Genomic DNA, 26128 nt, shown 5'->3' with positions numbered 1-26128 from the left:
CTCAAAAAAAAAAAAAAAAAAAAATATATATATATATATATACACTAAGAGGTACTATAAAAGTTCTCAATTCTCAAACAAAAGTAATATTTTTTAATTGAAGTAAGTAAACAAAGTAAACAATACAGTAACTTCAAGTTACTAGGAGAAGGTAACATAAAAATGCAGCATTTAAATAAAATTGAAATTCAGTAAGACTAAGAACCACCGGCTAGAGTTACACTGGCTAGTTATTATAATCAAGCAACAACTACCATCTTTTGGGCTAGTTACTAAACTACTTACTTTGCTTCAAGTTGGATTGTTCTTTTCCTGTGATATACCAAAGCTGTAGGCTCTGCTGCCAAACCTTTAAGTTTTCCATGAAGACAAAATGTAGTTCTTCGGCCTTTCTTTATTGTCTCAATAAAGGCATCATATTCTTTTTTGATTGAAGTAAGAATGGATTTGTATGCAGTGACATGCTCTATTACCTGAAATATTATTTTTCTGCCTATGGTATTGATTTTTTTTCTAGAAGACTATGGATTGAAATTCTTGCAAATAACATTATAGATTATTTTTAAAATGAAACATGATTAGCAATTAGAAATCTAAACTCTACAGCAAGCTCAAACATAATTGGACACTAAAGGCAATATTTACTAAAGATGTGCTCTTTGTGGAACATTACAGTAGATAATGTGGAGTTTAAATATGAGAGGGAAAAAAGGCCATTTTTGTTCTACTTGGTATGAACACATGCATTATATGATTTCAGTTAAAACTAATGCTAGTTCTAATTTTCCCAGTTCTGAATCTTTTAAATATAATTCTGTATCTTCTCTTACTCGCTCCAAATCTAGTCTCTAACTTCATTTAAACCTTAAAATCCTGGATTCTCTTCACCTCCTTATTTTTCTAACCCATCAGCTCCTATTGGCTCATCAATACTCTCAACATCTAATTGCATTTCTATTCCCAGGATGTCATGTGCAACTGTAAAAAACCCCTCATCACTATACATTCATGGTTTCAAATGGTGTTTAGGCACAGAAAATCTCTGGAAGGATAACAGAAGAAAACAGAAACAGTGGGTGCCTGCAGAGAAGGATAGGAGAAGTAGAATCTGAGATGAGAAGGTCCAGACTTTCCATTGTACAATCTCCTTTACTGGTTTATTTATTCATTTATTTTTTGTTAATCTTATATATGTATTACCCATGCAAAAATAAAGAAACATTTTTAAATGAGTCAAAAAATAAAAATAGACAAGTTATAAATAATGTATGGTTTCCAAATTCTGCACATGAGGATTTCAGAGGGATTGATGAATACAGAGAATAGACAGGCTCAGTCCCTAATTTTCTCAGAAAGCTGCAATTATGCTTTCTATTCCTGCTACATCTCAGCCTCTGGTATCCCCCACTGGCTTTCTTTACCTAGGCAATATCTAGAAAAAATTATCTAGGAAGGCATCTGGTCTATCAGCAAATGATATAAGGAGATTATTGATCTCTTGGCAAGTGCCAGGAGAGGATATTTGAGTGGGTGATACTTGTGGTCTTTTTGACATGACCTTACTACCTATCCACTCAAATCAAGAATCCTTAATAAAACAGAGGTCATCAATCTGCGGCTTTCCAAATTAAGTACCCTGTTACTCCTGGCCATCTACTTCACATACTCCTCTGATATGCTCCAACAATCCAAGACAACTCAGATATATTAATGAGTAGATAATAAATATGTAGTGGTATCATGATCAGCTCCCAAGTCTGTTTGCTAGAAGAAACAGATTTCAGAAGAGCACTCATGGGAACCTTCAAGAATGCACAGAAAATACACTAAAGTACAAATATGCAAACTGGCACATCACAGGTTGAATACAGCTGGCAATTTTGCTTAACCAACAAAATATTTTAAAATTTAGGAAATTTCACCCCAAAACCACATTTTCAGCTTCTCTTGGAAACTGAAAAATCTACCTACACGGAACCCCTATTCCTTAATGGCAATAATAGCTGGAGCTTTCAATTACAATCTCCTTTACTGGTTTATTTATTCTTGGTTTTATTTGTTTATTTATTTATTTATTTATTTATTGTGGTTTTTCATTTTATGACAATCCCCACCATTCCTTATTCTCTCATAGCTAGCCCACTTAACTCTATTACCTTGGTGGCCTCTGCAGGCATTTAAGTTTGAGACCCCAGCATTAAGGCTGCCACTAAATCCAAGAAAATAACCATAGCTATATTTACCAGGTACAGGGGTCTAAGGGAGAAGAGGAATGGTTTTCATTCCACCTCAGCTCCTACATATGGATCTGAACTATTTGTACAATATGCTACAGGAACACAAAAGGTCAGCCACTTTACAGAGTCCAGCTACCTCCATATCCCCTCCCCTCTTTTCTTTTTTGGTAGAGACAGAGTCTTGCTATGTTGCCCAGGATGGTCTCAAACTCCTGGCCTCAAGCGATGCTCCTACCAATCCTCCCAAAGTTCTAGGATTACAGACATGAGCTACTACACCCAGCCCAGTAAGTCATCCATTTCTAAAAAAGTTCATTCTTCCGAGCTTTGGTCTTCTCTGCTTACTAGGTTTTTCGCTCACCCTACAGTCCACCCCCAGCTCTTGGTATGAGTTTCAAGTCCTCCTTGCTTTGATTCAGGTATGATTCTCCAGGTCAAACCATCTATCTTTGATTTTCAACACAATTTGGTATTTGTTCCCCAGTTCCAAGTACCCAGAGATGCAAGCTGACACTTTTATCTTCTGCCCAACTAGTTCCTTTTAAGAGGGTAGGAAGATCAAAGAAGACAGTCATTAATAGTTCATTAACAATCAAATGTGCTAAAATAATGCGAAAATGAAGAAGGTAAATTATCTGTTATCAAGAAGCTAGAAGAAAAGTTTCTCTAAGTACCAAATGATTTCCATTTCTAGATCCCCTCTCAGTCCTGAAGAACAGAATTCTTTACAAGGTAAAATTTACAATTATGCAGTGTGCAAATAGTACAAATGGAAATCTTTTCTCCTCACCAGGAGAAAAGAAACAGGGACCATATATGTCAATATTATTTTCTATTTAACACCATGTGTTTTCTCTAGGAATTAAATTTACCAACAATACCTCCAAAATGACTTCACTATAACTACATTAATGTAAAGCAATGAGCTCTTCATGTAAGAAAAATTCTGACAAGTGTTAGCACTTGGGCATGCAAAGATACACATGTTACAGTTATGACTTTCCTTTGCTAATTTCACACAGTAGAGTCACAACATGACTCTTGATATTTATAAAACCTATTCAATACATTACCTTTATTTAAACATTCATTCAATACATTCCTTAATAACTAAAACACCAAGAGCAATATCATTGATCCTAACAGCATATAAAATGAAGCTAACCTGCCAATGTACTACTTCTAAAACACAGATTTTCTGTATGATATAAAAGGAAGGAAAGACTCTGTTTCTCTATTTTATACTCCTATGAATACGTATCAACTTTCCTTATTCTACTGGGTGTATATCACTATCTGAAGCTCACTTTCCCTTAGAGTGAGGCACTAGGTTTTTATTTAGAAGAGAAATAAGAGTCATAGTGTGTAATGTTTAAAAATTAAAAGACTGAGTTTCTATTTTGCCTGTGGCAGTTTTCTCAGAGACCAACAGTTCACTGAAGTCTTAAGCCAAGTACTTCCTCTGGCAAAGAGGAAAGATGCTGATTTCATTTATTTCACTGTCAGAGCATCTTCCGGGGATGGGGTGGAAAAAAAAGCTGCATAAATAAATTAGGATTGGTGAGCAAACTGCAATTGTTTAGAAGGATAATAGGTATTTCTAAAATCTTAAAAAGCAAAATCAAATATGTTCCACAAAGTCAGAGCATTTTCTAAGCTGATCTCCATATTTCCAATATTAATTCCAGTCTAATTCCTTGTAAACCATGACTAGATAATTCTAGATAGAACTCCAATCTACAAGGAACCTCAATTTAATGTTAGATCAAATCTAAACCAAGATTTTAATGATACCACAAACAAACTCAAAATAACAAGGAAGTATCATGTTCCTGCTTGCAGCCCAATTCCTAACAAATCAGATGATACTTTTAGATGAAAAGGTCAAAATTATTATCAGAGGGTACATATAGCCAGGTAGCTGATCAAAAACTGATAGTCTGGGCTAGGCACTGGTAGTTCATGCCTGTAATCCCAGCACTTTGGGAGGCCAAGATAGGATTGCTTGAGGCTGGGAGTGCAAGACCAGCCTAGGCAACACAGAGACCTTGTCTCTACAAAAAAATTTAAAAATTACTCAGGAGTGGTGGCACAAGCCTGTAGTCCAAGCTATACAGGAGGCTGAGGCAAGAGGATCACTTGAACCCAGGAGTCTGAGGCTGCAGTGAGATATGAGTGCGCCACTGCACTCCAGCCTGGGTGATACAGTGAGACTCTGTCTTTAAAAAATATATAAAGGAAACTTATAATCTGCTCTCAAGCTAAAATAACTGAAACATTCATTCAGTCAGGAAATACAAATCTAGAATTGCATTTTTCCCATTCATGCCTTTCTGAGAAATTGGATGAACTTCTCAAAATCGGCAAATGGAATGCGATCATTCAAACAGTGGTGTTACTAAGGCAGGAATATTGGTTGTCAACATAGATCATTGCTATCTTCATGAAAACTTAATTGTCTTAAGAGCATTATGATACCTTATCAAAAACATTTCGGTATATGATGTAATATTCATCAGCAGGTCCTTCCTCACTACAGCCCAGTCTTTCAGTTTCTGTAATTATGTATCTTTGCACACTTTCCAAAAATTCCTTGTCACTTCTACAAATGATAGGTGGGAGAACTGCATGTTTTCTTATTTGATGAACTGACATATTTGACAATCTTCACACTTGTTCACTGAAGAACAGCTAAATCTTGACCTGCTCTTGCAACAAAGCCAAAACTTTGATAAGCCTGAAAGAAAAAAAAAGAGCATCAATTAATATAATAATTTTTTACATTAAGTCAAATATTGATCTAAAAATGTATTTTTTTTAGAAAAAAATTTCCCATCTGTCTCTGTGATAAATACTTCAACCTATGCATTAAAAGGTCTATGCTGCCAAGCGTGGTGGCTCATGCCTGTAATCCCAGCTCTTTGGAAGGCCGAGGCAGGTGGATCACCTGAGGTCCGGGAGTTCAAGACCAGCCTGACCAACATGGAGAAACCCCGTCTCTCCTAAAAATACAAAATTAGCCAGGCGTAGTGGCGCATGCTTGTAATCCCAGCTACTCGGGAGGCTGAGGCAAGAGGATCGCTTGAACCCCAGAGGCGGAGTTGCAGTGAGCCAAGATCGTGCCATTGCACTCCAGCCTGGGCAACAAGAGCGAAACTCAAGTCTCAAAAAAAAAAAAGGTCTATGCTTTTCCACTGCCATATGCTGCTGCTCTGGGACAGAAATACCAAACACCAGTCAATGAAGAGCTCTTCTCTTCCTAACTGTGCACAACTCCTCTCACATGTATCATATAATTGATGGTTTCTTATGTATAATTCACACTTTCTAATAGAAGGTTTGGTATTTTACATGTATTTGTGTCATGTGGGAAAACTAGTTTGTATGCCTCTTGACACAAACAAGATCAAATATTTTATGACCCCGGTGCTTATCTGGCCTAGCTTCATCCAGTACACAATAGCTATAAATAATGTATTTATTTTTATAATAAACTTTATTATAATTCTCATCTTTAATATTAAAGTACCAAGCAAAAAGAGGTCAGGCCTTCTGCTAAAATCCATCCCTCAATGTTGTCAAAAATAACAGTATTTTTCAGAGTATAGCTTTCAAACAGCCACATTACACTGCTTTCAGTAAAGAATCATGGGCGGCTGCGGCCTGGCGGGGGCGAGCGCGCTGTGGGCCGGCCCCGCGTAGCCTCAGGGAACCTCCTGCTCACCGGGACTGAGTTCGCCGCCTGAGTGGCCTGCTGTGCTCCGAGCGCCAAGGGTCAGCGCGGCCGCTCTCTGCTTTGGGGATCGGATGGAGAAGCGGGGTGTCGGCCTCGGGGGACGGTCTCCCCGACCTCGGGCGGTACTGGGGCGAGGGAGGGCGCGCGGAGGCTCGCGGGGACCACTGGCGCCCCCTGGCCCGCTCAGCGGTCCCTGCTCACAGGCACCGCCCCCAGGAGCCTCGGCAGGGGCCTAGGACGCCCCGGTGTTCAGAAGAGAAGCGGGATCAGGTTCACGCACACCCGCGATCGGATCGTAACTTTTTTTTTGTTTTTTTTGAGACAGAGTCTTGCTCTGTCGCCCAGGCTGGAGTGCAGTGGCGCGATCTCGGCTCACTGCAAGCTCTGCCTCCCGAGTTCACGCGATTCTCCTGCCTCAGCCTCACGAGTAGCTGGGATTACAAGAGCCCGCCACCATGCCCGGCTAATTTTTGCATTTTTAGTAGAGACGGGGGTTTCACCATATTGGCCAGGCTGGTCTTGAACTCCCGACCTCGTGATCCACTCGCCTCAGACTCCCAAAGTGCTGGGATTACAGGCGTCAGCCACCGCACTCAGCTGATCGTTAACTTTAAAGTCATTGGTAACCCACGCTTCCTGGAGTTGCATTTGGGGTCACTCAGCGGCGAAGCCCATACAACTTGATACGCCCTTACACACCAGGCTCAGTTCAGGCGAAGGGAGGTCACAGCCAGGAGCCAGGGGCCAGCTGATAATGTACTTGATTCCATAGCCAAAGAAGGAGCTGGATGGTGTCCCATGCAGAGTGCCGCCCTCTGGGAGTGTTTGAGTGTGAACCCTATGCCTTGACAGCTCCCTACTGCTACTTGGGGCAGAAGCTCCCCCGACACCCAGTGGATGGTCCTCCTGGAGGAAAGCTATGTCATGAAGGATCCCTTCACCTCCGACAAAGTCAGATTCCTGATCCTTGGCTGGCGCTGGAGTTTGTGCAGCAGGCTGTGTGGCCAGTGTACTCGGAGTGATCCCGGAGTCTGAGAAGTCCCCGAGCATCTGCCACAGGGTGACATGCACACAGGGGAGCCGTATCAACAGCCAAGGGGGATGAGATGGGCCAGGGCGGGAGGAACCTCCGCAGTGCGGCGTAGGGAGTGTCTGAGGCGCATGGAGGAGCTGGCGGTCCAGGAGAAGCTGAGAAAGGAATACTGGAAAGGAGTGCAGTTTATTCTACTTCAAGAGATTCTGCCTCCCTTGTGTCCATGAGAACATCAGTGCTTTTCCTCAGGAAATTCAGCAAGACTTGGAGTAAAGCAAAGCTCCGTCAAAGAGGCCCCCCAGCCAGCCCGGTTCTTGGACGTGAGTGCAGCCGGGGCTGAGTCAACGGGCAGCACCCTGCACGGAGCTCCTGGGCCAGCCTGCGCCACAGATGCTGCTAAGCCGGGAGCCGCTGTGCCCGGCCTCATTTCTGGACCACTGGGAGCAGCACTGCAGCCCAGGGGAGCTGGAGTCCAGCTTGGAGCAGCCATAGGCCCAGGGAGCTGTGCCGCAAAGGTAGCCCAAAGGCAGACAATACCAGACCAGACACAGCCGGGAACCCGGCCAGGCGCCCCCGCATGACCCTCAGGGCCGAGGCCTGAGTGAGTGCTGCTCACATGTGACTGAGAGGGATGACCTCCTTCAGCGAGGCAGTTCCTAAGAGGCCACCTGCAGGTCCGTGTGGAGGAAGACGCCATGCTGTCTCGGGGCCATGGCGCAAGGTAGTGGCTGCAATGGTCTCTGTAAGGAAAATCACTGGCAGCAGTTGCCTCTGGAGCCAGTCTGGAAGGTCTAGAGCGGGATAGAATTACTTCCCATCCTTATGTGATGCTTGGAAAATGGTTTAACCTTGATCATGTACTATGTTTATAATTAAAAATCCAAAGAACCAGCTAATGCTGGGAAAAGGAATCTTCCACTGAAACATTTGGATACCTGACATTCTCTCAGGGCACTCTGGACCCGGCAATGGTTGGGGTCTACTGGGAAGCTGAGTGCTGGCTTACAGTCTCTCAAGTTCCCTCAGGCTCTGGCTTCAGCTCAGGCCCCTCCAATCTGTCTCCCCTGACCCCAAGTCAGGAATGCTGTGGGCTTCCTGCCCTCACCCCGCACCTCATGACCATCACGCTGCCTGCCTGCTTGCCGCCTGCCATCTCGAATTCAGTCCTGGGTGCCTCCGAAGCCCGGCCCCACTGCCTGCCAGGGATTCCTGCAGCATCCCCTCCTCCAAGCTCCCCATCTCCCTGAAGCTTCCAGGTAGCAGTTGGTGGGGCACTGATCTGTGAGCTCTGGAATGTCTGCTTAGAGTTCTGAGAGGCAGGAACTGCTCTGTCTTTGTAACTACTCAAGGCCAACTGTCAAGTGATGAAGGAATGAATACAGTTTTTACTGAAAGGCCGGGCGTGGTGGCTCACGCCTGTAATCCCAGCACTTTGGAAGGCTGAGGCGGGCGGATCACGAGGTCAGGAGATCGAGACCATCTGGCTAACACGGTGAAACCCTGTCCCTACTAAAAATACAAAAAAATTAGCCAGGCGTGGTGGCAGGCGCCTGTAGTCGCAGCTACTCGGGAGGCTGAGGCAGAAGAGTGGCGTGAACCCAGGAGGCGGAGGTTGCAGTGAGCTGAGATCGCACCACTGCACTCCAGCCTAGGCAACAGAGCGAGACTCCGTTTCAAAAAAAAAAAGAAAGAGAGTTTTTACTGAAAAAAAAAAAAAAATTGTCCAACTGAAGTTGGATACAGAAGTTGGTTCCTAAGATTTAGTCACATTAAGTTCAAACAGAACTCTTGGCTTGCTTAATAATGGCTGGCAGGGCAAAACATCGTAACTTTTTCCCTAATTACAGAAGCATACTCCTGGTATAAAATTCAGAAGATATAAACCAAACAAAATTAATGAAATAAATACCTATTTAATATTTTGGAATATTTCCTTCCAAACATTATAAAACTTGAAATTAAACTCTATATTCAGTTGTGCATCCCATTTTTTTCATTTAATATTAAAAGCACTTTTTCATGTTGTTAAATCGTTTTTTAAAACATGACTTCTAAAGCTTACACAGCATTTCACAGTATGATGTTCCATTAATTTATTCCCCCATTGTCAGATATTTTCACTATTTTTGTTTTGTTTTGAGACAGTCCTGCTCTGTCGCCCAGGATGGAGTGCAGTGGCGTGATCTCGGCTCACTGCTACCTTCACTTTCTGAATTCAAGTGATTCTCCTGCCTTAGCCTCCTCAGTAGCTGAAACTAGAGGTACAGGGCACCATGTCTGGCTAATTTTTTGTAATTTTAGTAGAGATGGGGTTTCACCCTGTTGGCCAGGCTGATCTTGAACTCCTGGCCTCAAGTGATCAGCCTGCTTTGGCCTCCCAAAGTGCTGGGATTACAGAGATAAGCCACTGCACCCACTGCTATTTTCACTAATATAAACAATGCCATGATATGTAAGTGTCTAAATCAGTTGTATCATGTTCTGGCAATATAATTGATATCTGGTTATCTGAATAACATATACAGCCTGTAAATACTGCCCATAGCCATATACAGAAGAGGAGACACCAAAATAATTCTGAAGATTAAAAGGCCAAAATTATCTTCATGTTGATGAACTGGATAGCAAAAAGTCAATTTATAAATTAATATAAAGTAGTTCCAGCAAGGGAATAACTCATTAATGAATCAAGTTTTCCTAAATGAGAAATACATTTTTTTATTCATTCATTCAGCCAGTATTTATTGAGTGTCAACGAAGCACCAGGCACCATTTCACAGCTAGGAATTTGGCAATAAGTAAGACAAGGTCCCTGGCTCCTTGGAGCTTATGATCTAGTAGGGGAGACAAACTATAAATAAATAATATAATTTCAAATAGTAAAAGATAACCGGGCGTGGTGGCTCACGCCTATAATCCCAGCACTTTGGGCAGATCACGAGATCAGGAGTTCAAGACCAGTCTGACCGACATGGTGAAACCCCATCTCTACTAAAAATACAAAAATTAGCCGGGTGTGGTGGCACATGTCTATAATCCCAGCTAATCAGGAGGCTGGGGCAGGAGAATCACTTGAACCCAGGAGGTGGAGGTTGCAGTGAGCCGAGATGGCGCCACTGCACTCTAGCCTCGGCAACAGAGCAAGACTCCATCTCAAAAAAAAAAAAAAAAAAGGTAAAAGATAAAAGTCAAAAGAGGAAGAACCGGGTGTTATCATTAGGGAGGGGGTAGTGACATTTGGACACCAGTGGCTTCCTACAGTATTACCCTTAGGATAAAATCCAAGTTCCTTTACTTGGCCTATTAGTGCCCTTCAGGAACCAATGACTCTTGTTCTTTGACCAAATTTACTCTCTTCATGTCCCTGTCCTTTGCCCCATATCCCCATCCCCACACCCAAGAACTTCCTCTCTTACCTTAGGATCTTACATAATTCTCTCCCCCTCCCTGCAGACCATCCTCCTATATTACCCCCAACCCCCAAAACACATACATACTATCACTTTGATTCACTTGGCTTTTACTCTTTCTTCAGCTTCAGGAAAGCTGTCCTGGATTCCCTTAAAATTGGTCAGATGCCACTGCTATGTTCTCCCATAATACTGTGCACTTCCTCCATCATGGTATTATCCTTCTACCACACTGCCTTACAGACTTCCTGTTTATATTGTGTCTCATCTGTTAGGCTGTAAGCCTGACAAGATCAGGAAACAAAATGTTCTCATTCCCCATTATCCCTCCTCCACCATATGCATTCAAGTGCATAATGCGGTTTCTAGCAGAGCAGTACTCAAACATATGTTTGCTGAATAATCAGTAATCACTGAACAATAATCTAGTCTATTCATAAGACATTGGACTTGTGATGCTCTCAAACCAGAACACAGCTAAAGTGATTGTTCCTTAGCATCTACAAAATGCCATTGAGTTACATAAACCAATGAAGATTACCATTCATTCATTCATTCATATTAGACATTTAGGGATATGTTGACAAGTCACAAGGATTCCCAGTCAAGTGTTTCAGGTCTAGTAAATGAGCCACTGCTACAAAGCAGAAAAGGCAGTGTGACAGAGGTGAGCACAATGGGCTACAGAAGGCCAGAGGTGCATCTCATCAGCATGTGGAAGGGGGCAAGGAAACATTAGGGAAAACATCTAGTAAAACAAAATCTAGGGCAATGCTTAAGTTGTGTTACATTTATTTACTCAACATTTGGGGGACACCTATTGTTTGTCTGCCATTATTCTAGACAATGGAGGCAAAGGATTGAACAAAACAAAGTCCCTAATCTCATAGAGGTTACATTCATGTAGAAACAGACAACACACAAGAAAAAAAATAGGCCAGGCACAGCGGCTCATGCCTGTAATCCCAGCACTTCGGAAAGCTGAGGCGGGTGGATCACTTGAGGTTAGGAGTTCGAGATCAGCCTGGCCAACATGGCAAAACCCAGTCTCTATTAAAAAATACAAAAATTAGCTGGGCACAGGGGCTCACACCTATAATCCCAGCTACTTAGGTGGCTGAGGTATGAGAATCATTTGAACCAAGGAGGCGGAGGTTGCAGTGGGCTGAGATCATACCACTGCAATCCAGCCTCGGTGACAGAGGGAGACTCTGTCTCAAAAAAAAAAAGAAAAAAAGAAAGAAAAAAAATTATATATATATATATAGAAATATAGTATGACAGATAGGGGTTAAGTTGTATGAAGAAAAATAAAACAAGGTATGGGGGATAGAGAGTAAGGAAGGAGGGAGGATGCTATTTTCTATAAGGGCAGTAAGTCAGGAAAGACAAAAGACCTCACTGATAAGGTGACATTTCAGAAATCTGAAAATAGCAGGCCATGTAGATTCCTGGGAAATGAGTGGTTGAGGCAAAGAGAGTAGCCAGTCCAAAGGCCTCAGGGTGGGACAACACATTTGAGGAACAGCAAGAGGGCCCGTGGGGCTAGAAGAGAATGAGAAAGGGAGAGAAGAGATGAGACCAGAGAGGTAACTGCCAGATTATGTAGCATGTAGGGTCTTGAGGGCAGAACTACTATCAGCCCAGGGGGTACCTTTGTGTGGTTTAGAAAAAGAGGTCCCTTTATCTGGGCAGACTTGGCAAGAGGAGCAACACTGGACTATGGCCTCTACTTGTTCCAGCACTGGAGCAACAGCCTCACTTGTAAGAATTTAGGCTTTCCTCTGAGTGAGATGCGAAGCCTTTAGAGGCCTGTGTGCAGAAGAGTGGGACAGCTGACTTAACATGTTAAAGAATTGTTCTTGGCCAGACATGGTGGCTCATGCCTGTAATCCCAGCACTCTGGGAGGCCGAGGCGGGCAGATCACCTGAGGTTGGGAGTTCGAGACCAGCCTGACCAACATGGAAAAACTCTGTCTCTGCTAAAAATACAAAATTAGCTGGGCGTGGTGGCGCATGCCTGTAATCCCAGCTACTGGGGAGGCTGAGGCAGGAGAATCACCTGAACCCGGGAAGCGGAGGCTGCGGTGAGCCAAGATTGTGCCATTGCACTCCAGCCTGGGCAACAAGAGCAAAACTCCATCGCAAAAAAAAAAAGAAAAAGAAAAAAGAATTGTTCTTGTTGCTCTGTGGAAAACAGATTATAGGATGCAAGGGTCAAAGCTGGAAGTGCTGTTAGGAAGCTATTGCAATAATCAAGGCAAAAGATGATGGTGGCTTGAATCAGGGTGCTAACAATGGAGGTAGTGGGAAGAGTTCTGCATATATTTTGAAAGTAAAGCCAAGATCTGCCAAGGTAGATAAGATGTGGGATATAAAAGAACAGTCAAGGATGACCATAAAGTTTCTGGCCTTAGTGACTGGAGAAATGGGAATTGCCATATATAAAGATGGGAAGAACAATTTCATGAAATTAAGCGTTTGGGGCCTGTCCATTAAAGATGTTGAGTAGATAGCTGGATATGTGAATATGAAGTTGAGGTAAGTGGTCTGAGTGACAGATAAGTTTATGAGTCATTTGCATATGATGATACTTTAAAAGTTATTAAACAAAATGAGATAACAAAGAAAATGTAGACAAAGCAGAGGTCCAAGGACTGGGCCTTGGGGATACTCCATGGTTAGAGGTCTGGCAGATCAAGAGGAAGCAGCAAATGAGCCTGGAAAAGAGCCTCCAGGGTGGCAGAAAAACTGAGAGGTGAAGTCTTTGAAAGGGTTTCAAAAAGAGATGGAATGAGCAACTGTGTCAAATACTGCTGACAGATTAAATAAGATGCAATGACCATTGAATTCAGCAACATGGAGGTCATTAGTGACCATTACAAGAGCTATCCCATCAGAATGGTGGGGACAAAAGCCTGACAAGAGTAGGTTCAGACAAGGGAAGGGAAAGATTAGAGACAATATGCACAAGCAACTCTAGGAAATTTTGTTGTATTGACTAGTTGGTGGACTATGGGATGAAAAATGTTCCAGGAGGCAGGGCGTGGTGGCTCATGCCTGTAATCTCAGCACTTTGGGAGGCGAAGAAGGATGGATCATTTGAGGTCAGGAGTTACAGAACAGCCTGGCCAACATGGTGAAACCCCATCTCTACTAAAAACACAAAAATTAGCCGGGTGTGGTGCTGGGCGCCTGTAATCCCAGCTACTCGGGAGGCTGAGGCAGGAGAATTGCTTGAACCTGGGAGGCAGAGTTTGCAGTGAGCCGAGACCGCGCCACTGCACTCCAGCCTGGGCAACACAGCGAAATTCCGTCTCACGAAAAAAAAAAATGTTCCAGGAAGAAGGAACGATTGGATTCTTCAGAAATGCCAAAACACGGGAGAGCATAAGTCAGGAAATTAAATTAGCTTTATTTACTAAAATGTAGAGTAATGGGTTTAGCAGATTAGGTTGTAAGGAAGGCAGAGGCTGAATGTCATTCTAAGAAATTTGAATTGTATCCTGAAGGTGAGGTATTTTAAGTAAAATAATAACACACATTTACCTTTCAGAATGAATATTTTGGAGGCAATAGTGAAGGTGGGTTAGAAAGGAGGAAAGACTGGAGAGAGATAAAGAGTTAGATACGGAACCCCTACAAGAGAAAATTAAGGTCTGAATTTGGGGATGGGGTCGCGGGCGGCAGAGGATGAAGAAATAAATACAGAAGACATTAGAAAGGACCCTGGTTTGTGGAGTGGAGAAAGGACAGGGGGAACTTGCTTCTAATTGGCCTCCTTGCCGGAAGAAGCACCCCATACATACTCCAAAAACTTCCTCTCAGATCCAAGACTCCCAATGCCCAAATTTGGAAATTCTACAACTAAATAACCATTCTGCAGGTTTCTTTTCCGTGCGGCTTCACTTTAAAATTTGAAAACTCCTGAGTATTAAAGCGTGTCACAATAAAGAGTAACACACAAGACCCAGACTCTTCCCTAAGCTAGCAAAGACTCGGCGGTTGAAAGCAGGGAAGGGATACAGGCGAGAAAGGGCTCAATCCCTGCTTCCGAAGATTTCACCTATTTTTCAGTTTGCCTGGAGCAAGCCACGCAGATTCCCTTTCCTCGGAGGCCTAGGGAAGGTCTGGTAGATTGTTGATTCACTGCCCCTCACCGCTTCTACAAATGGGTGAATGACACCTTTCGTGCCCCGCACCCTTTGCTCGCCCCTTAACATTTGCTCCTAGCCACTTCCGGCCCGTTCCCACGCTCCAGAAACCATTATTCCGCGTCATCCTACCTCAGTCCTCACCTGAGTCCCTTTCTCCAAACACCGACTTCAGTGCTTACAGATAGTAACCAGGGAATCTGGGAGGTGGAACTGCATCTTGGGACAAGTAGTCCAAGGTAAAAGAAAACAGTGGAGAACTACAATTCCCAGAATGCACTTCCATTTCCTACCTCTTCCCCAATGAAGCCCCCCTCGGCCTCCTTTTAAAGATTCTCTTAGCCACGTTGATTGTACGGGAAAAGCCTTTTTAAAACATTTTTTACGTTGCTTAAACCTACCATTTCGGAAGCATTCCGAAGGCTAAAGTGACAAATAAGCCCAGGCTAGGGAGAGGAGAAACGAGGTTCACGTCCTAGTCTGGCACCGTGTTGGATTGTCGCTGGGACGGCAGTCAGGCATTTGGTGTGGTCGCCTAAGGGGTGGGTCCTTCGGCGGGGGCGCCGGGAAACCCCGTGGGTCTGCGCGGCGTTCTTCCTTTTCGATCCGCCATCTGCGGTGAGTGTCTGCTCTTTGGCTGCTCTCGGGCCAGTACTGTATGCTGCGTTCTCTTGTGATCCCTGACCTAACCCGTCTCTTCCTTTTCCTCAACCTCAGGTGGAGCCGCCACCAAAATGCAGATTTTCGTGAAAACCCTTACGGGGAAGACTATCACCCTCGAGGTACGGGCCGGGTGGTCATGAGGAAGCCAAGGTCCGAATAAGGCCTGAGGTGGATTTTAGGACTGGCGCTGCTTTCCATGTCTTAGACCATGATTCCGAATTTTGGTTCTAAAACTTAAGCTTTGAAATGAGTACCTTTTGCTGAGCAACGGCCTAGAGGTGATTTTCGGTGGCCAAAGGCTAGGCCTGTCTCCTCTCGAGGGGTTCCAGCTAGTTAGTTAAAACGGAGGAGCTGCGCTGGGGAAGGAGACGCTCTGCCCGCCGAGCGCGAGCACGTGTGGCCCTGCGGCCGCCGCCCGCTCTGGGCCGGGGAGATGAAGGTGCTCTCCGGTAGCCGACTTGGGAGGTTGCCCACTGGGTGGGTAATAGGTCTCCTGAGTAGGTTTCAGTCCTGTCGCCGGTGCGGTTCAGTGGTAATTGTCAAACTAAATGAGTTCTGCTGTAGTTCCTTAATGTGTAACCAACATACTTTCATTTTAACACTCATAGGTTGAACCCTCGGATACGATAGAAAATGTGAAGGCCAAGATCCAGGATAAGGAAGGCAAGTAGTAGTTTGTAGTTAAGAAAACTTAACTTGTGGAGACATCAGCTTACCTGTAGGTGCTAGACATACTCGCTCTTGGTGAGGGGGGAAAGGGTCAGATTAACAAAGCGAAATACTTGTGGAATAACACAATAAACATTTGTGATCGGGGAGCACAGTACCTAGATTGGAATCCTTGAGGTGTATTTCACTTGTGTGAATTTGGACACTTACTTATTTATTTTGTGTGAGATGGAGTCTCCTCTGTCGCCCAGGCTGGAGTGCATTGGCTCGTCCCGGCTCACTGCAGCCTCTGCCTTCCAGGTTCAAGTGATTTTTGTGCTTCAGCCTCCCTAGTAGTGGGGATTACAGGCGTGCACCACCATGCCTGGCTAATTTATTGTATTTTTAGTAGAGACTTACCATGTTGGCCAGGCTGATTTCAAACTCTTCACCTCAAGTGATCTGCCCACCTCGGCCTCCCAAAGTATTGGTATTACAGGTGTGAGCCACTGCAGCCAGCCAAGTATTGTCCCTAAGATTAAATGCAGTAAAATATGATGTGTAAAGATTTAGAACCATGCCTAACCTCTAGTAAGGGCTTATTGTCAGCCGTTAGTATCATGTATTTGATTAAGGGGTGCTACCTTATAAATCTGGAGCACATCACAGGCTTGGTGTGCTGTGACTTAATTTTTGTTTTTTCTCATTAGGAATTCCTCCTGATCAGCAAAGACTGATCTTTGCTGGCAAGCAGCTGGAAGATGGACGTACTTTGTCTGACTACAATATTCAAAAGGTCCGTCTAGGGGAAGAGCAGCCTCTTTAAGTTATTTTGGAAATTTTTTATTTTACTTTTTTTGAGACAGGCTCTGACTCTGTCACCTAGGGTGGAGTGAGTGGTGCAGTCACTGCAGCCTCCACCTCTCAGACTCAGGTGGTCCTCCCACTTCAGCCTTCTATAGTTGGAACTATAGGCACCCGCCACCATGCCCAGGCAGGTCTCAAACTCCTGGGCTCAAGTGATACTCCCACCGTGGCCTCCCAGTGCTAGGATTACAGACGTGAGCCACACCATGTGTATTTTGGACATTTTGACACGCAAAAGGGGAGAATGGCATTAGATTAGCAGTAGATTTTTAGGTAACTCCTATACTGATACTTGAGAAGCACTGCTATAGTTTCTCCCATTATGAATTTTGCAAGTTGCATCCCATGTTGTAATGTAATGCATTCTTTAATCTCCCTATAAACTGTTAGTTAAGAATCTGATACTTTATTGAGGTTGGGGGCTGCAAGATTCCCTCATAAATGTTATTGTGTACTGCTACTGCTTTTAATTAGAAGATGCATAATGTTGGGTGTGCCCATTCTTAGTGGCATCATGAAAGCTTGCTTCATTCTTCCATTAACAGGAGTCTACTCTTCATCTTGTGTTAAGACTTCGTGGTGGTGCTAAGAAAAGGAAGAAGAAGTCTTACACCACTCCCAAGAAGAATAAGCACAAGAGAAAGAAGGTTAAGCTGGCTGTCCTGAAATATTACAAGGTGAGCCAGTTAAAGTGAAGGGCAGAATGTCAGCAAAGTCTTGGCTTATTTGGAAAACTTTATAGTACTTGTCAATATTTTCTTGGACTTAAGTATCCAATATTATCCCACTTTGGTTTGAATGAGGTATTCTGGAAATGAGAAATTCAGACTTCCTAGGGTTTTTCCTGTTAGGTATTTGAAATCAGTTATGTAATAGGGTTCTGAGTTTAAAGTCAGGTTTGGGTTCAGGTCTTACCTTTGTCTACCACTTGGAAAGCTGGCCTTTAGTGTTCAAAAGTCCCAAGACTTCTGAATGTTTTCATTATAGTAATAATAACTGGTGAGAATTTAGGGTGCTTTGGTTTGTAAGCATGAAAACTACCAGTATTACACAGTAAAAAGCTTAAATATTTTGAGTCACTTAAATTAGACTTAAGAATGTGTTGTAAAATTATCTTACAGCAGGTTTGTACTTTTCAGGTGGATGAGAATGGCAAAATTAGTCGCCTTCGTCGAGAGTGCCCTTCTGATGAATGTGGTGCTGGGGTGTTTATGGCAAGCCACTTTGACAGACATTATTGTGGCAAATGTTGTCTGACTTACTGCTTCAACAAACCAGAAGACAAGTAACTGTATGAGTTAATAAAAGACATGAACTAACATTTATTGTTGGATTTTATTGCAGTAAAAAGAATAGTTTTTAAGCACCAAATTGATGGTCATCCCATTTCCCTTAGTAGTGCTACTGCTGTCACTGTGTGAATGTTGCTTCTGGGGATTGTGTGACCCAATGGTTCTGTATACCTGCCAGGTACCAACCACTTGTAAAGGTCTTGATATTTTCAATTCTTAGACTACCTATGCTTTGGCAGAAGTTATATTTAATGTAAGTTGTCTAAATATAAGCCAGTTTGTGTTTCTGTCCATTTCTTGACCTCAACACAATAGACATTTGGGGCCAGGTAATTCTTTGTTGTGGGGTCTGTCATGTGATGAGCAGCATCTCTTCCCTCTACCCATTCAATGGCCAGTAGTGCCTATCTCCTGTCTTGGAGAATCGTGGTTTGTGTAGGTGTTAAGACCTTGGCTTAAAAGAGGGTATGGCATACTTCTGTTAAAAGCTAAAGTTGCCAACTCAAAAATGGATACTGACTGGGAGTGGTGGCTCATGCCTGTAATCTCTACGCTTTGGGAGGATCACTTGGGCATCCAGGAGTTGAGTTGACAGCCTGGGCACCACAGCAAGACCCCCATCTCTCCCACCTACTGGGGAGGTTGAGACAAAAGGATCCCTTGAGCCCGGGAGTTGTAATTACACATTGCACTTCAGCCTGGACAAGACCCTGTTTCAAAAGGAAAAAAATGCATCCTCAGTCTTGATGGTTTCAGTGGAATGTTTGCCGTCTGTTGTACAACTCTTGGGAATTTAATGTTTGTTCAGGATGGATCCCTATAAAGGAATGATTACTTATTTGTACTGTTAACATTAAAAGACAGTTTAGTTTCAAGCAGGACTTTAGTATCAAGCAGGACTTCGGAGCTCAATTCAGGGAAAGCTGGTTCACTTGATAAGCCTCTTAACTAAAGCATACACTTTAAAGAAATCGGTGATGTGTAAATAACAATTCCCTTTTACCATACTGCCAGTTTTTCCATTCAAGGATTTCTGATTGGAGGCATCCTTAAGATTTCCTATTTCTGAGTACTTTTGACAGTTTGTGCAAATGCATATGAACACATGGTAAGACAACTTAGATACTTTTTGGCCAGTGGTAGTGCACTTCAACCTTCAAACAAGCAACACGTTGAGTTATTTACATTTTTAATATAATTTTAAAATCCTGGATCCCAAGAAGTCTTGGCTTGAATTTGCTTTTCTTCATAACAAACAATTCTGTCTCCCACTTTAAATTCCATATTTTCTTCATCTAAACTGAGACCACAATCCATTCCCGTTTTGACAATTGAAATGTCATCTTTATGGTGTTTCAATGAGGTTAATGAGCCTTAAAAAGATAATTTAAGGTTAGTATATTCAATAAATGATAAGTACCTACTAAATACTACATTGTATGGTGTTAACCAGGAAATTACACTGAAATTCTTAAAAATTTTATGGTGCTGTCAAGTTAAATGATGGGACTAAATACCAGGGGAACCCCTTCAAAAATGAAGTTTGCTGTGAATAAGACTTGATTTGTAGCAAAATAACCTAAATCTCCTATTTCAAAGGTAGACAAACTTTTTGCTGAGGATAGGATGGTACTCAGGACTTGAATGGGTAAAAAGAACGTACATCTCAGGCAAAGGGAACCCATCAACTACAGACAATTTAGGAGTTACAACAGCAATAAGAAATGGCCTGAGCTGAGATTATGGGCATGAAAGATGAACAGATTTCAGATGGTTATACAGTCAACAGGTTTTGGTGACTGGATATGCTATTATAGGAGATTTTGATGTTGCTTACCCTTCCAAATTACATGTCCATTACGGGTTAATTTAAATTTTTTTTGTTTTTCTAACTGTCCCTTTTGGACTCTGCAGCCAGCCACAGGAACTTTTTTCTTCCCTTCTGTTACAGAGAAGGTAGCTAGTATAGATGCCTCACCTTTAGGAAGAAGAGAACGTTAATGTGCAGAAAACTAAAGATTCTGAGAAATACGTAATTTCTGACATTCTGTGGTATGAGAATTAAAGGTATGACAAAAATCCAAATTCATGCCTAGAAAAAAGTCTGGGTTTCTTTAACTCCAATTTTATTTTCCTGACCAATATTAAGAATAAAAATGCATGAAAATCTTTGGCTATTCTTTTTTTTTTTTTTTTTTTTGATCTTGGCTCACTGCAACCTCCACCTCCGAGGTTCAAGCGATTCTCATGCCTCAGCCTCCCGAGTAGCTGGGATTACAGGCGCCCACAACCACATCCAGCTGATTTTTATATTTTTAGTAGAGACGGGGTTTCACCATGTTGGCCAGGCTGGTATCAAACTCCTGACCTCAAGTGATCCACCTGCCTCGGACTCTCAAAGTGCTGAAATTACAGGCGTGAGCCACTGCACCCAGCCATCTTTGCCTATTCTTGTCTGCTCCATTAAAACCTTGTTTTAAGCTTTCTTTCAATATATTTTCTAGAGTAGATCATCTATCATTACTTATTTCTCTGTTATCTTTTTTAAAAAATTTTTACAGATGGGTCATCCAGGCTGGAGTGCAGTGGCATGATCATAGTTCACTGTACCCTCAAGCTCCTGGGCTCAAGCAATTCTTCTAGTCAGCTAAGACTATAGGTGCGTGCCACCATGCCCAACTAATTTTTTATTTTTATCTTTTTTGTTGTGGAGGCTGGTCTTGAATTCTTGGCCTCAAGCGATGCTCCTACCTCAGCCTCCCAAAGTCCTGGGATGACACGCATGAGCCACTGCACCTGGCCTCATTATTTTTCATTTTGCCACAGGTAATTTATATCTACTTAGAAGTACTAATTCTACTAATTCTGAGTCTGGTTTTTTTATTGTTTGTTTTTTTTTTGAGATGGAGTTTCGCTCTTGTTGCCCAGGCTGGAGTGCAATGGCATGATCTCGGCTCACCACAACCTCCGCTTCCCGGGTTCAAGCGATTCTCCTGCCTCAGCCTCCCAAGTAGCTGGGATTACAGGAATGCGCCACCACGCCTGGCTAATTCTGTATTTTTAGTAGAGATGGGGTTTCACCACGTTGGTCAGACTGGTCTTGAACCCCCAACCTCAGGTGATCTGCCTGCCTCAACCTCCCAAAGTGCTGGGATTACAGACATGAGCCACCATGCCCAGCCGAGTCTGTTTTTTTTCACCGACTAAAAATACAAATTCCAATAATGAAGTAACAGGCACTATAATCAACCAATTTTCTAGGGTGCTATTTTACTGGTGTTATTTGTTAGTGTTATCTGACTGGTGTGTTTGCTTAATCCTAGAAACCCTCATGACTCAGTTTTCCAAACTGCTCTTAGCACAAGAACATAAAAATCTCTGTATGATCATGTTGAGCAGGTCAGAAAAACCTAAAATAATAAATGTGTTATGTAGACCAAAAATGCAAAATCAAATCTCATGATGGGGAAACACTGGACAAATCCAAATCAAGGTACATTCTACAAAATAGCTGGCCAATATGCTTCAAAAATATCAAGGTCAAAAACAAAAATTGAAGAACTGTTCCAGATTAAATAGAGCTAGAGAGCTATGACAACATGGATATATTATAATCCATGATCCTGGACCGGGGAAAAAAAGTACATTGTTGGGACAATGGACAAAATGTGAATATGGACTGTGTATTAGATAAGAGCATTGTATAAATAAATGTTAAATTTCCTGAGTTTGATTAGTTCTGTAGTTTTATAAGATAGTATCCTTTTGCTTAGCAGATGTACATATTTCGAGGCAAATGGGCACTATATCTCAAACATTTTCAAATGGTCCAGGGAAAAAAAATCATGTGTGCATGGAGCAGGACAAAAATGAGGCAAATAGGACAAAATGTAGACAACTAGTGAAATTAGGTAAAAGATATATAGGAGTTCCTGGTATTTCTCTTGCAATTTTTCTGGAAATTTAAAACTATTATCAAAATTAAAAGTTAACCAAAAAAAATCTATGTGGGGAGGGAAAAAAAACAGATGAGGTGATTTAATAAATTTTAAATAAACTCAGTCTTTACTCTGGCTATGATATATGCTAGAAACAATAGTTTTAAATATTTAATATTTAAATGTAAATTTTCTTCTTATGGTAGACTTCTCTGCCAGCCCCACAACAAAGTCAACAGCTCTTTCCATGACACTGTTAATAATCTTTATGCGTTCAATAGTAGTGTAATTTGTATTATAATTATTTGTTCGTATCTAAACTGGAGGGCAAGTTCTTGATTCCTTATTTGCTTTTGTATACTCAAGGCATAGGCACAATGTGTTACACAGGGCAGGTGTTTACATAAGAAGTTACAATGGATTCTCATGGTAGTCATTTTCTTCTAGAACACAGGATATATCTTTCAACATTGAAAACGTTTCCTCTAAGCTTTGCTTTGAAGTGCTATTTATGGCACCTAATATACTAACTTTTAAAAGTAACATTCACTGATCACTCACCTACTGGGTGCTCTTCCACAGCACAGGGTAATCTGCTGCTCAGTTCCTCTTGCAAATCTTCAACAAGACGGTAAATTATTTTGTGAAGTTTAATTTTTACTCCTTTTTTTGCAGCTGACTGCTGGATAACATTGCCTGCATTCACATTAAAGCCATATATAACACCTAGCAAAAAGAAATATGATCAATGAAGTAGCACAAAGATTACATTATAATCATTTATTTGTCTTTCAAGCAGAAACTTGAATCTAAATTCTTTTATTTTCTAAATTAAAATAGCAAATAAGAGGCCAGGTGCAGTGGCTCACGCCTGTAATCCCATCACTTTGGGAAGCTGAGGCTGGCGGATCACCTGAGGTCAGAAGTTCAAGACAAGCCTGGCCAACATGGTGAAACCCCGTCTCTACTAAAAATACAAAATTAGCCGGGCGTGGTGGTGGGCACCTGTAATTCCAGCTACTCAGGAGGCTGAGGCAGGAGAATCACTTGAACCCAGGAGGCGGAGGTTGCAGTGAGCTGAGATCGCGCCATTGCACTCCAACCTGGGCAAATAGAGCAAAACTCCATCGCAAAAAAAATTAGCAATTAGAGGAGGTTAGAAGGTCTATGATTTTTTTTCTCACCAAAACTAGTAAATTTTCCAATTGATGAAAGAATTTTATAAATTGTATTGTGGCTTATTTAACAAAGAAAATTTCTTTATAATTTTAAGTCCATTCATTTAAGGAACATTAAGTGCCTATAACGTGTAAAGCAGTATGCTAAACAAAATTTGGTTTTCATACCAGAGAAATAAAAACACAAAAAATGACCAGGGCTAAAATACTATTCCTTCATTTTAATAACAATTACATTATTAAATTATAATCTTATTGTCTACAATTTTTGTGGTTTGCACTTAGGTATTCAGATGGCCAAAAGATGCCCAAAAATAGTGACTTAAAGGGGTGGAGGGAAAAATAGTGACTTAATTGGTAAAGGTCAAGAGTTATTTTTAAGAAGCAAGTTTCATGGAGCTGACCATTTTACCAAAAAACAAATAATGTATTTAACTGTAAATACTTTGGGAGAAAAAAAAAGCAAAACACTCTTGCCTTAAACAAAATGAATGAAAAAAATTAACCTGAACAGGCACGGTGGCTCATGCCTGTAATCCCAGCACTTTGGGAGGCCAAGGTGGGTGGATCACCTGAGGTTGGGAGTTTGAGACCAGCCTGACCAACATGGTGACAGACTGTCTCTACTAAAAATACAAAAATTAGCCAGGCATGGTGGCAGACGCCTGTAATCCCAGCTACTCAGGAGACTAAGGCAGGAGAATCTCTTGAATCCAGGAGGTGGGGGGTGCGGTGAGCCAAGATTGTGCCACTGCACTCCAGCCTGGGCAACAGAGCGAGACTCCATCTCAAAAAATAAAAAAAAAACAACCCAAAAAGAAAAAAAAGCAAAACACTCTTGTCTTAAACAAAATGAATGAAAATAATTAACTCCAACAGTTTAATCAGGAGAAAAATACAATCACCTTGAAAGTCCTATCATTAAGAAGTCATTCAGGCTGGGTGCGGTGGCTCACGCCTGTAATCCCAGGACTTTGGGAGGCCGAGGTGGGTGGATCACCTGAGGTCAGGAGTTTGAGACCAAACTGGCCAACATGATGAAACCTCATCTATGCTAAAAATACAAGAATTAGCCAGGTGTGGTCGTGGGTGCCTATAATCCCAGCTACTCGGGAAGCTGGGGCAGGAGAATCGCTTGAACTCAGGAGGGAGAGATGGCAGTGGGCCAAGATTGCACCATTGCACTCCAGCCTGGTTGACAAAAGCAAAAGTCTGTCTCAAGAAAAAGAAGTCATTCAATTGGCTAGGCACAATGGCTCATGCCTATAATTCCAGCACTTTGGGAGGCCAAGGCAGGTAGACCACCTAGGTCAGGAGTTCAAGACCAGCCTGGCCAACATGGTGAAACCCTGTCTCTACTAAAAATACAAAATTAGCCAGGCATGGTGGTGCATGCCTATAATCCCAGCTACTCAGTGGGGGCTGTGGCAGGAGAATCGCTTGAACTAGGGAGGCAGAGGTTGCAGTGAGCTGAGACCGTGCCACTGCACTCCAGCCTGGGCAACAGAGTGAGGCTCTGTCTCCCAAAAAAAAAAAAAAAAAAAAAAAAAAGTCATTTCAATATCATTCAACACACTATCTGTATTACAGCACAGTACTAAGCCAGTCAGTGCCTACCAAATACTTTTAATTAATCAGTTAGATGTTACCTCTATCCTTTTCAGTAGTAGAGGTGACATCTAACTCTAATCAAGTCAGGTTTCAAAGAATCTCTTTCCTAAATGATTCCTAATCACCCAACAATGTTTTTGCTTTACTAGGTGTTTGATTTATTTAACAGTCATGAGTCCTCCTTTTTGTGTATCATAAATTCAACTAATAAAGACAGTTCCCTGCCTTGTAGGCTTATAAAGCTAAAAAGACCTTTTGCTGTAAAAAGATACGACGTACAAAGTTATCAATTACCAAAGACAGGTAGCCAAAAGTAAAAGATGAAGGAAAGAACTGAATAGGGTGATTACACTGTTAGGAACATTCAGAAGTCTAATGAAAGATATGAGAATCAACCTTGGGATAGTAAAGAACTAGGAGGAGTAGGGAGAGGGGGCAGTTATGGTGCTTTAAAAAAAAAAAAAAAGATGGCCGCGCGCGGTGGCTCATGCTTGTAATCCCAGCACTTTGGGAGGCCGAGGCGGGCGGATCACGAGGTCACGAGATCGAGACCACGGTGAAACCCTGTCTCTACTAAAAATACAAAAAAAAAATTAGCTGGGCGTGGTGGCGGGAGCCTGTAGTCCCAGCTACTGGGAGAGGCTGAGGCAGGAGTATGGCGTGAACCCGGGAGGCAGAGCTCGCAGTGAGCCGAGATTGCGCCACTGCACTCCAGCCTGGGCAACAGAGCAAGACTCTGTCTCAAAAACAAACAAACAAAAAAAAGATAAACGTGACCAGGTCTTGAAATAGTCCCCCAAAATTGCAGTACGACCACAACAAATGGAGCTACGGCCACAATACTGCACATCCTATTAAGTTTCAATTGCTAGCTGGGACTGGACTATAGCAGGAAGGGTGATGCTGACAAGCCAAGCAACAAAAGACAGAAGCAGATGGTTCAGTGTTATTTGGGGAACACAGATTAACAAGAAGAAATGGAATCCTTACCATCAAATGCTTCAGCAAGGTTAATATCATTTGCACTTATATCACCCACTCCAAAATGTACTAATTCTAGTTCACACTCATGTGAAGCATCATAGGTATCTATAATGTTCAAAATGGCCTCAACAGAACCATCAACATCACCTAAATACAGAAAAAGTTTATAATTGTTGCTTTTAAGAGTTAGACATCAGCAGACATAAAAATGACAATAATCTATTTAAAGCCATGATAGGAATGTCATTTATCACTAAATCTACTTTTATTTAGGCTTAGCATTACACATATCTACTTGACTTAATAGCATATAATGAGCCAAATGTACATTTACAACAAAATCAGCAAGAAATGTTGACTAAGAAAATCTCTCCTAA

General features: G+C 42.2%; 3 protein-coding genes and 1 pseudogene across 23 annotated transcripts in view; 2 read left to right on the top strand and 2 right to left on the bottom strand.

Moving 5' to 3' along the window:
* The window catches only part of CLHC1 (clathrin heavy chain linker domain containing 1), a 62787-nt gene extending 47738 nt beyond the window's left edge, over positions 1-15049 (bottom strand). Inside the window, exons 1-3 of one of the 10 annotated variants that reach the window (XM_058429153.1) lie at positions 14972-15049; positions 4716-4974; positions 286-473 (exon numbers count right to left, since the gene is read on the bottom strand). In XM_058429153.1, the coding sequence (XP_058285136.1) occupies positions 286-473; positions 4716-4892 (365 nt within the window). In that variant the 5' untranslated portion in view covers positions 4893-4974; positions 14972-15049. Of the gene's footprint in view, positions 1-285; positions 4975-5961; positions 6375-14482; positions 14629-14702; positions 14858-14971 lie in introns of those variants that run through there. The other 9 variants (XM_058429154.1, XM_058429152.1, XM_058429156.1 and 6 more) reach the window with 9 other exon arrangements.
* LOC116483829 (cysteine-rich DPF motif domain-containing protein 1-like) lies at positions 6762-7330 on the top strand (annotated as a pseudogene).
* On the top strand, positions 14767-18312 carry RPS27A (ribosomal protein S27a). Of its 2 annotated transcripts, none has more exons than XM_058429160.1 (6): positions 14767-14809; positions 15288-15352; positions 15842-15896; positions 16592-16677; positions 17294-17425; positions 17888-18312. In XM_058429160.1, the coding sequence occupies exons 2-6, from the start codon at positions 15305-15307 to the stop codon at positions 18035-18037; spliced, it is 471 nt and encodes a 156-aa protein (XP_058285143.1). In that variant the 5' UTR covers positions 14767-14809; positions 15288-15304; the 3' UTR covers positions 18038-18312. The 2 variants fall into 2 exon arrangements, with proteins under 2 accessions (XP_058285143.1, XP_032034067.1); XM_032178176.2 differs by lacking the exon at positions 14767-14809 and adding an exon at positions 15087-15188.
* Positions 18313-19212: 900 nt separating this feature from the next.
* The window catches only part of MTIF2 (mitochondrial translational initiation factor 2), a 33167-nt gene continuing 26251 nt past the window's right edge, over positions 19213-26128 (bottom strand). For all 11 annotated transcript variants that reach the window (XM_058429145.1, XM_032178163.2, XM_058429150.1 and 8 more), the window contains 4 exons: positions 25758-25898; positions 22540-22704; positions 19878-20018; positions 19213-19413 (listed from right to left, as the gene is read on the bottom strand). In XM_058429145.1, coding sequence (XP_058285128.1) covers positions 19241-19413; positions 19878-20018; positions 22540-22704; positions 25758-25898 — 620 coding nt within the window. In that variant the 3' untranslated portion in view covers positions 19213-19240. The remainder of the gene's footprint in view (positions 19414-19877; positions 20019-22539; positions 22705-25757; positions 25899-26128) is intronic.

The sequence above is a fragment of the Hylobates moloch genome, unplaced genomic scaffold, assembly GCF_009828535.3.
Source record: "Hylobates moloch isolate HMO894 unplaced genomic scaffold, HMol_V3 SCAFFOLD_15, whole genome shotgun sequence".
Classification (NCBI taxonomy): domain Eukaryota; kingdom Metazoa; phylum Chordata; class Mammalia; order Primates; family Hylobatidae; genus Hylobates; species Hylobates moloch.
The sequence above is the reverse complement of the archived record's forward strand: the minus strand, read 5'-3'. Positions and strand labels throughout refer to the sequence as shown.

What these genes read in the sequence shown, in the direction of transcription:
- RPS27A (XM_058429160.1), top strand. Translation starts at nt 15,305, where the DNA reads ATGCAGATTTTCGTGAAAACCCTTACGGGGAAGACTATCACCCTCGAG. An exon ending in GGAAGACTATCACCCTCGAG is followed by an intron (nt 15,353 to 15,841) that starts GTACGGGCCGGG and finishes TAACACTCATAG; the next exon opens with GTTGAACCCTCGGATACGAT. An exon ending in CTGACTACAATATTCAAAAG is followed by an intron (nt 16,678 to 17,293) that starts GTCCGTCTAGGG and finishes TTCCATTAACAG; the next exon opens with GAGTCTACTCTTCATCTTGT.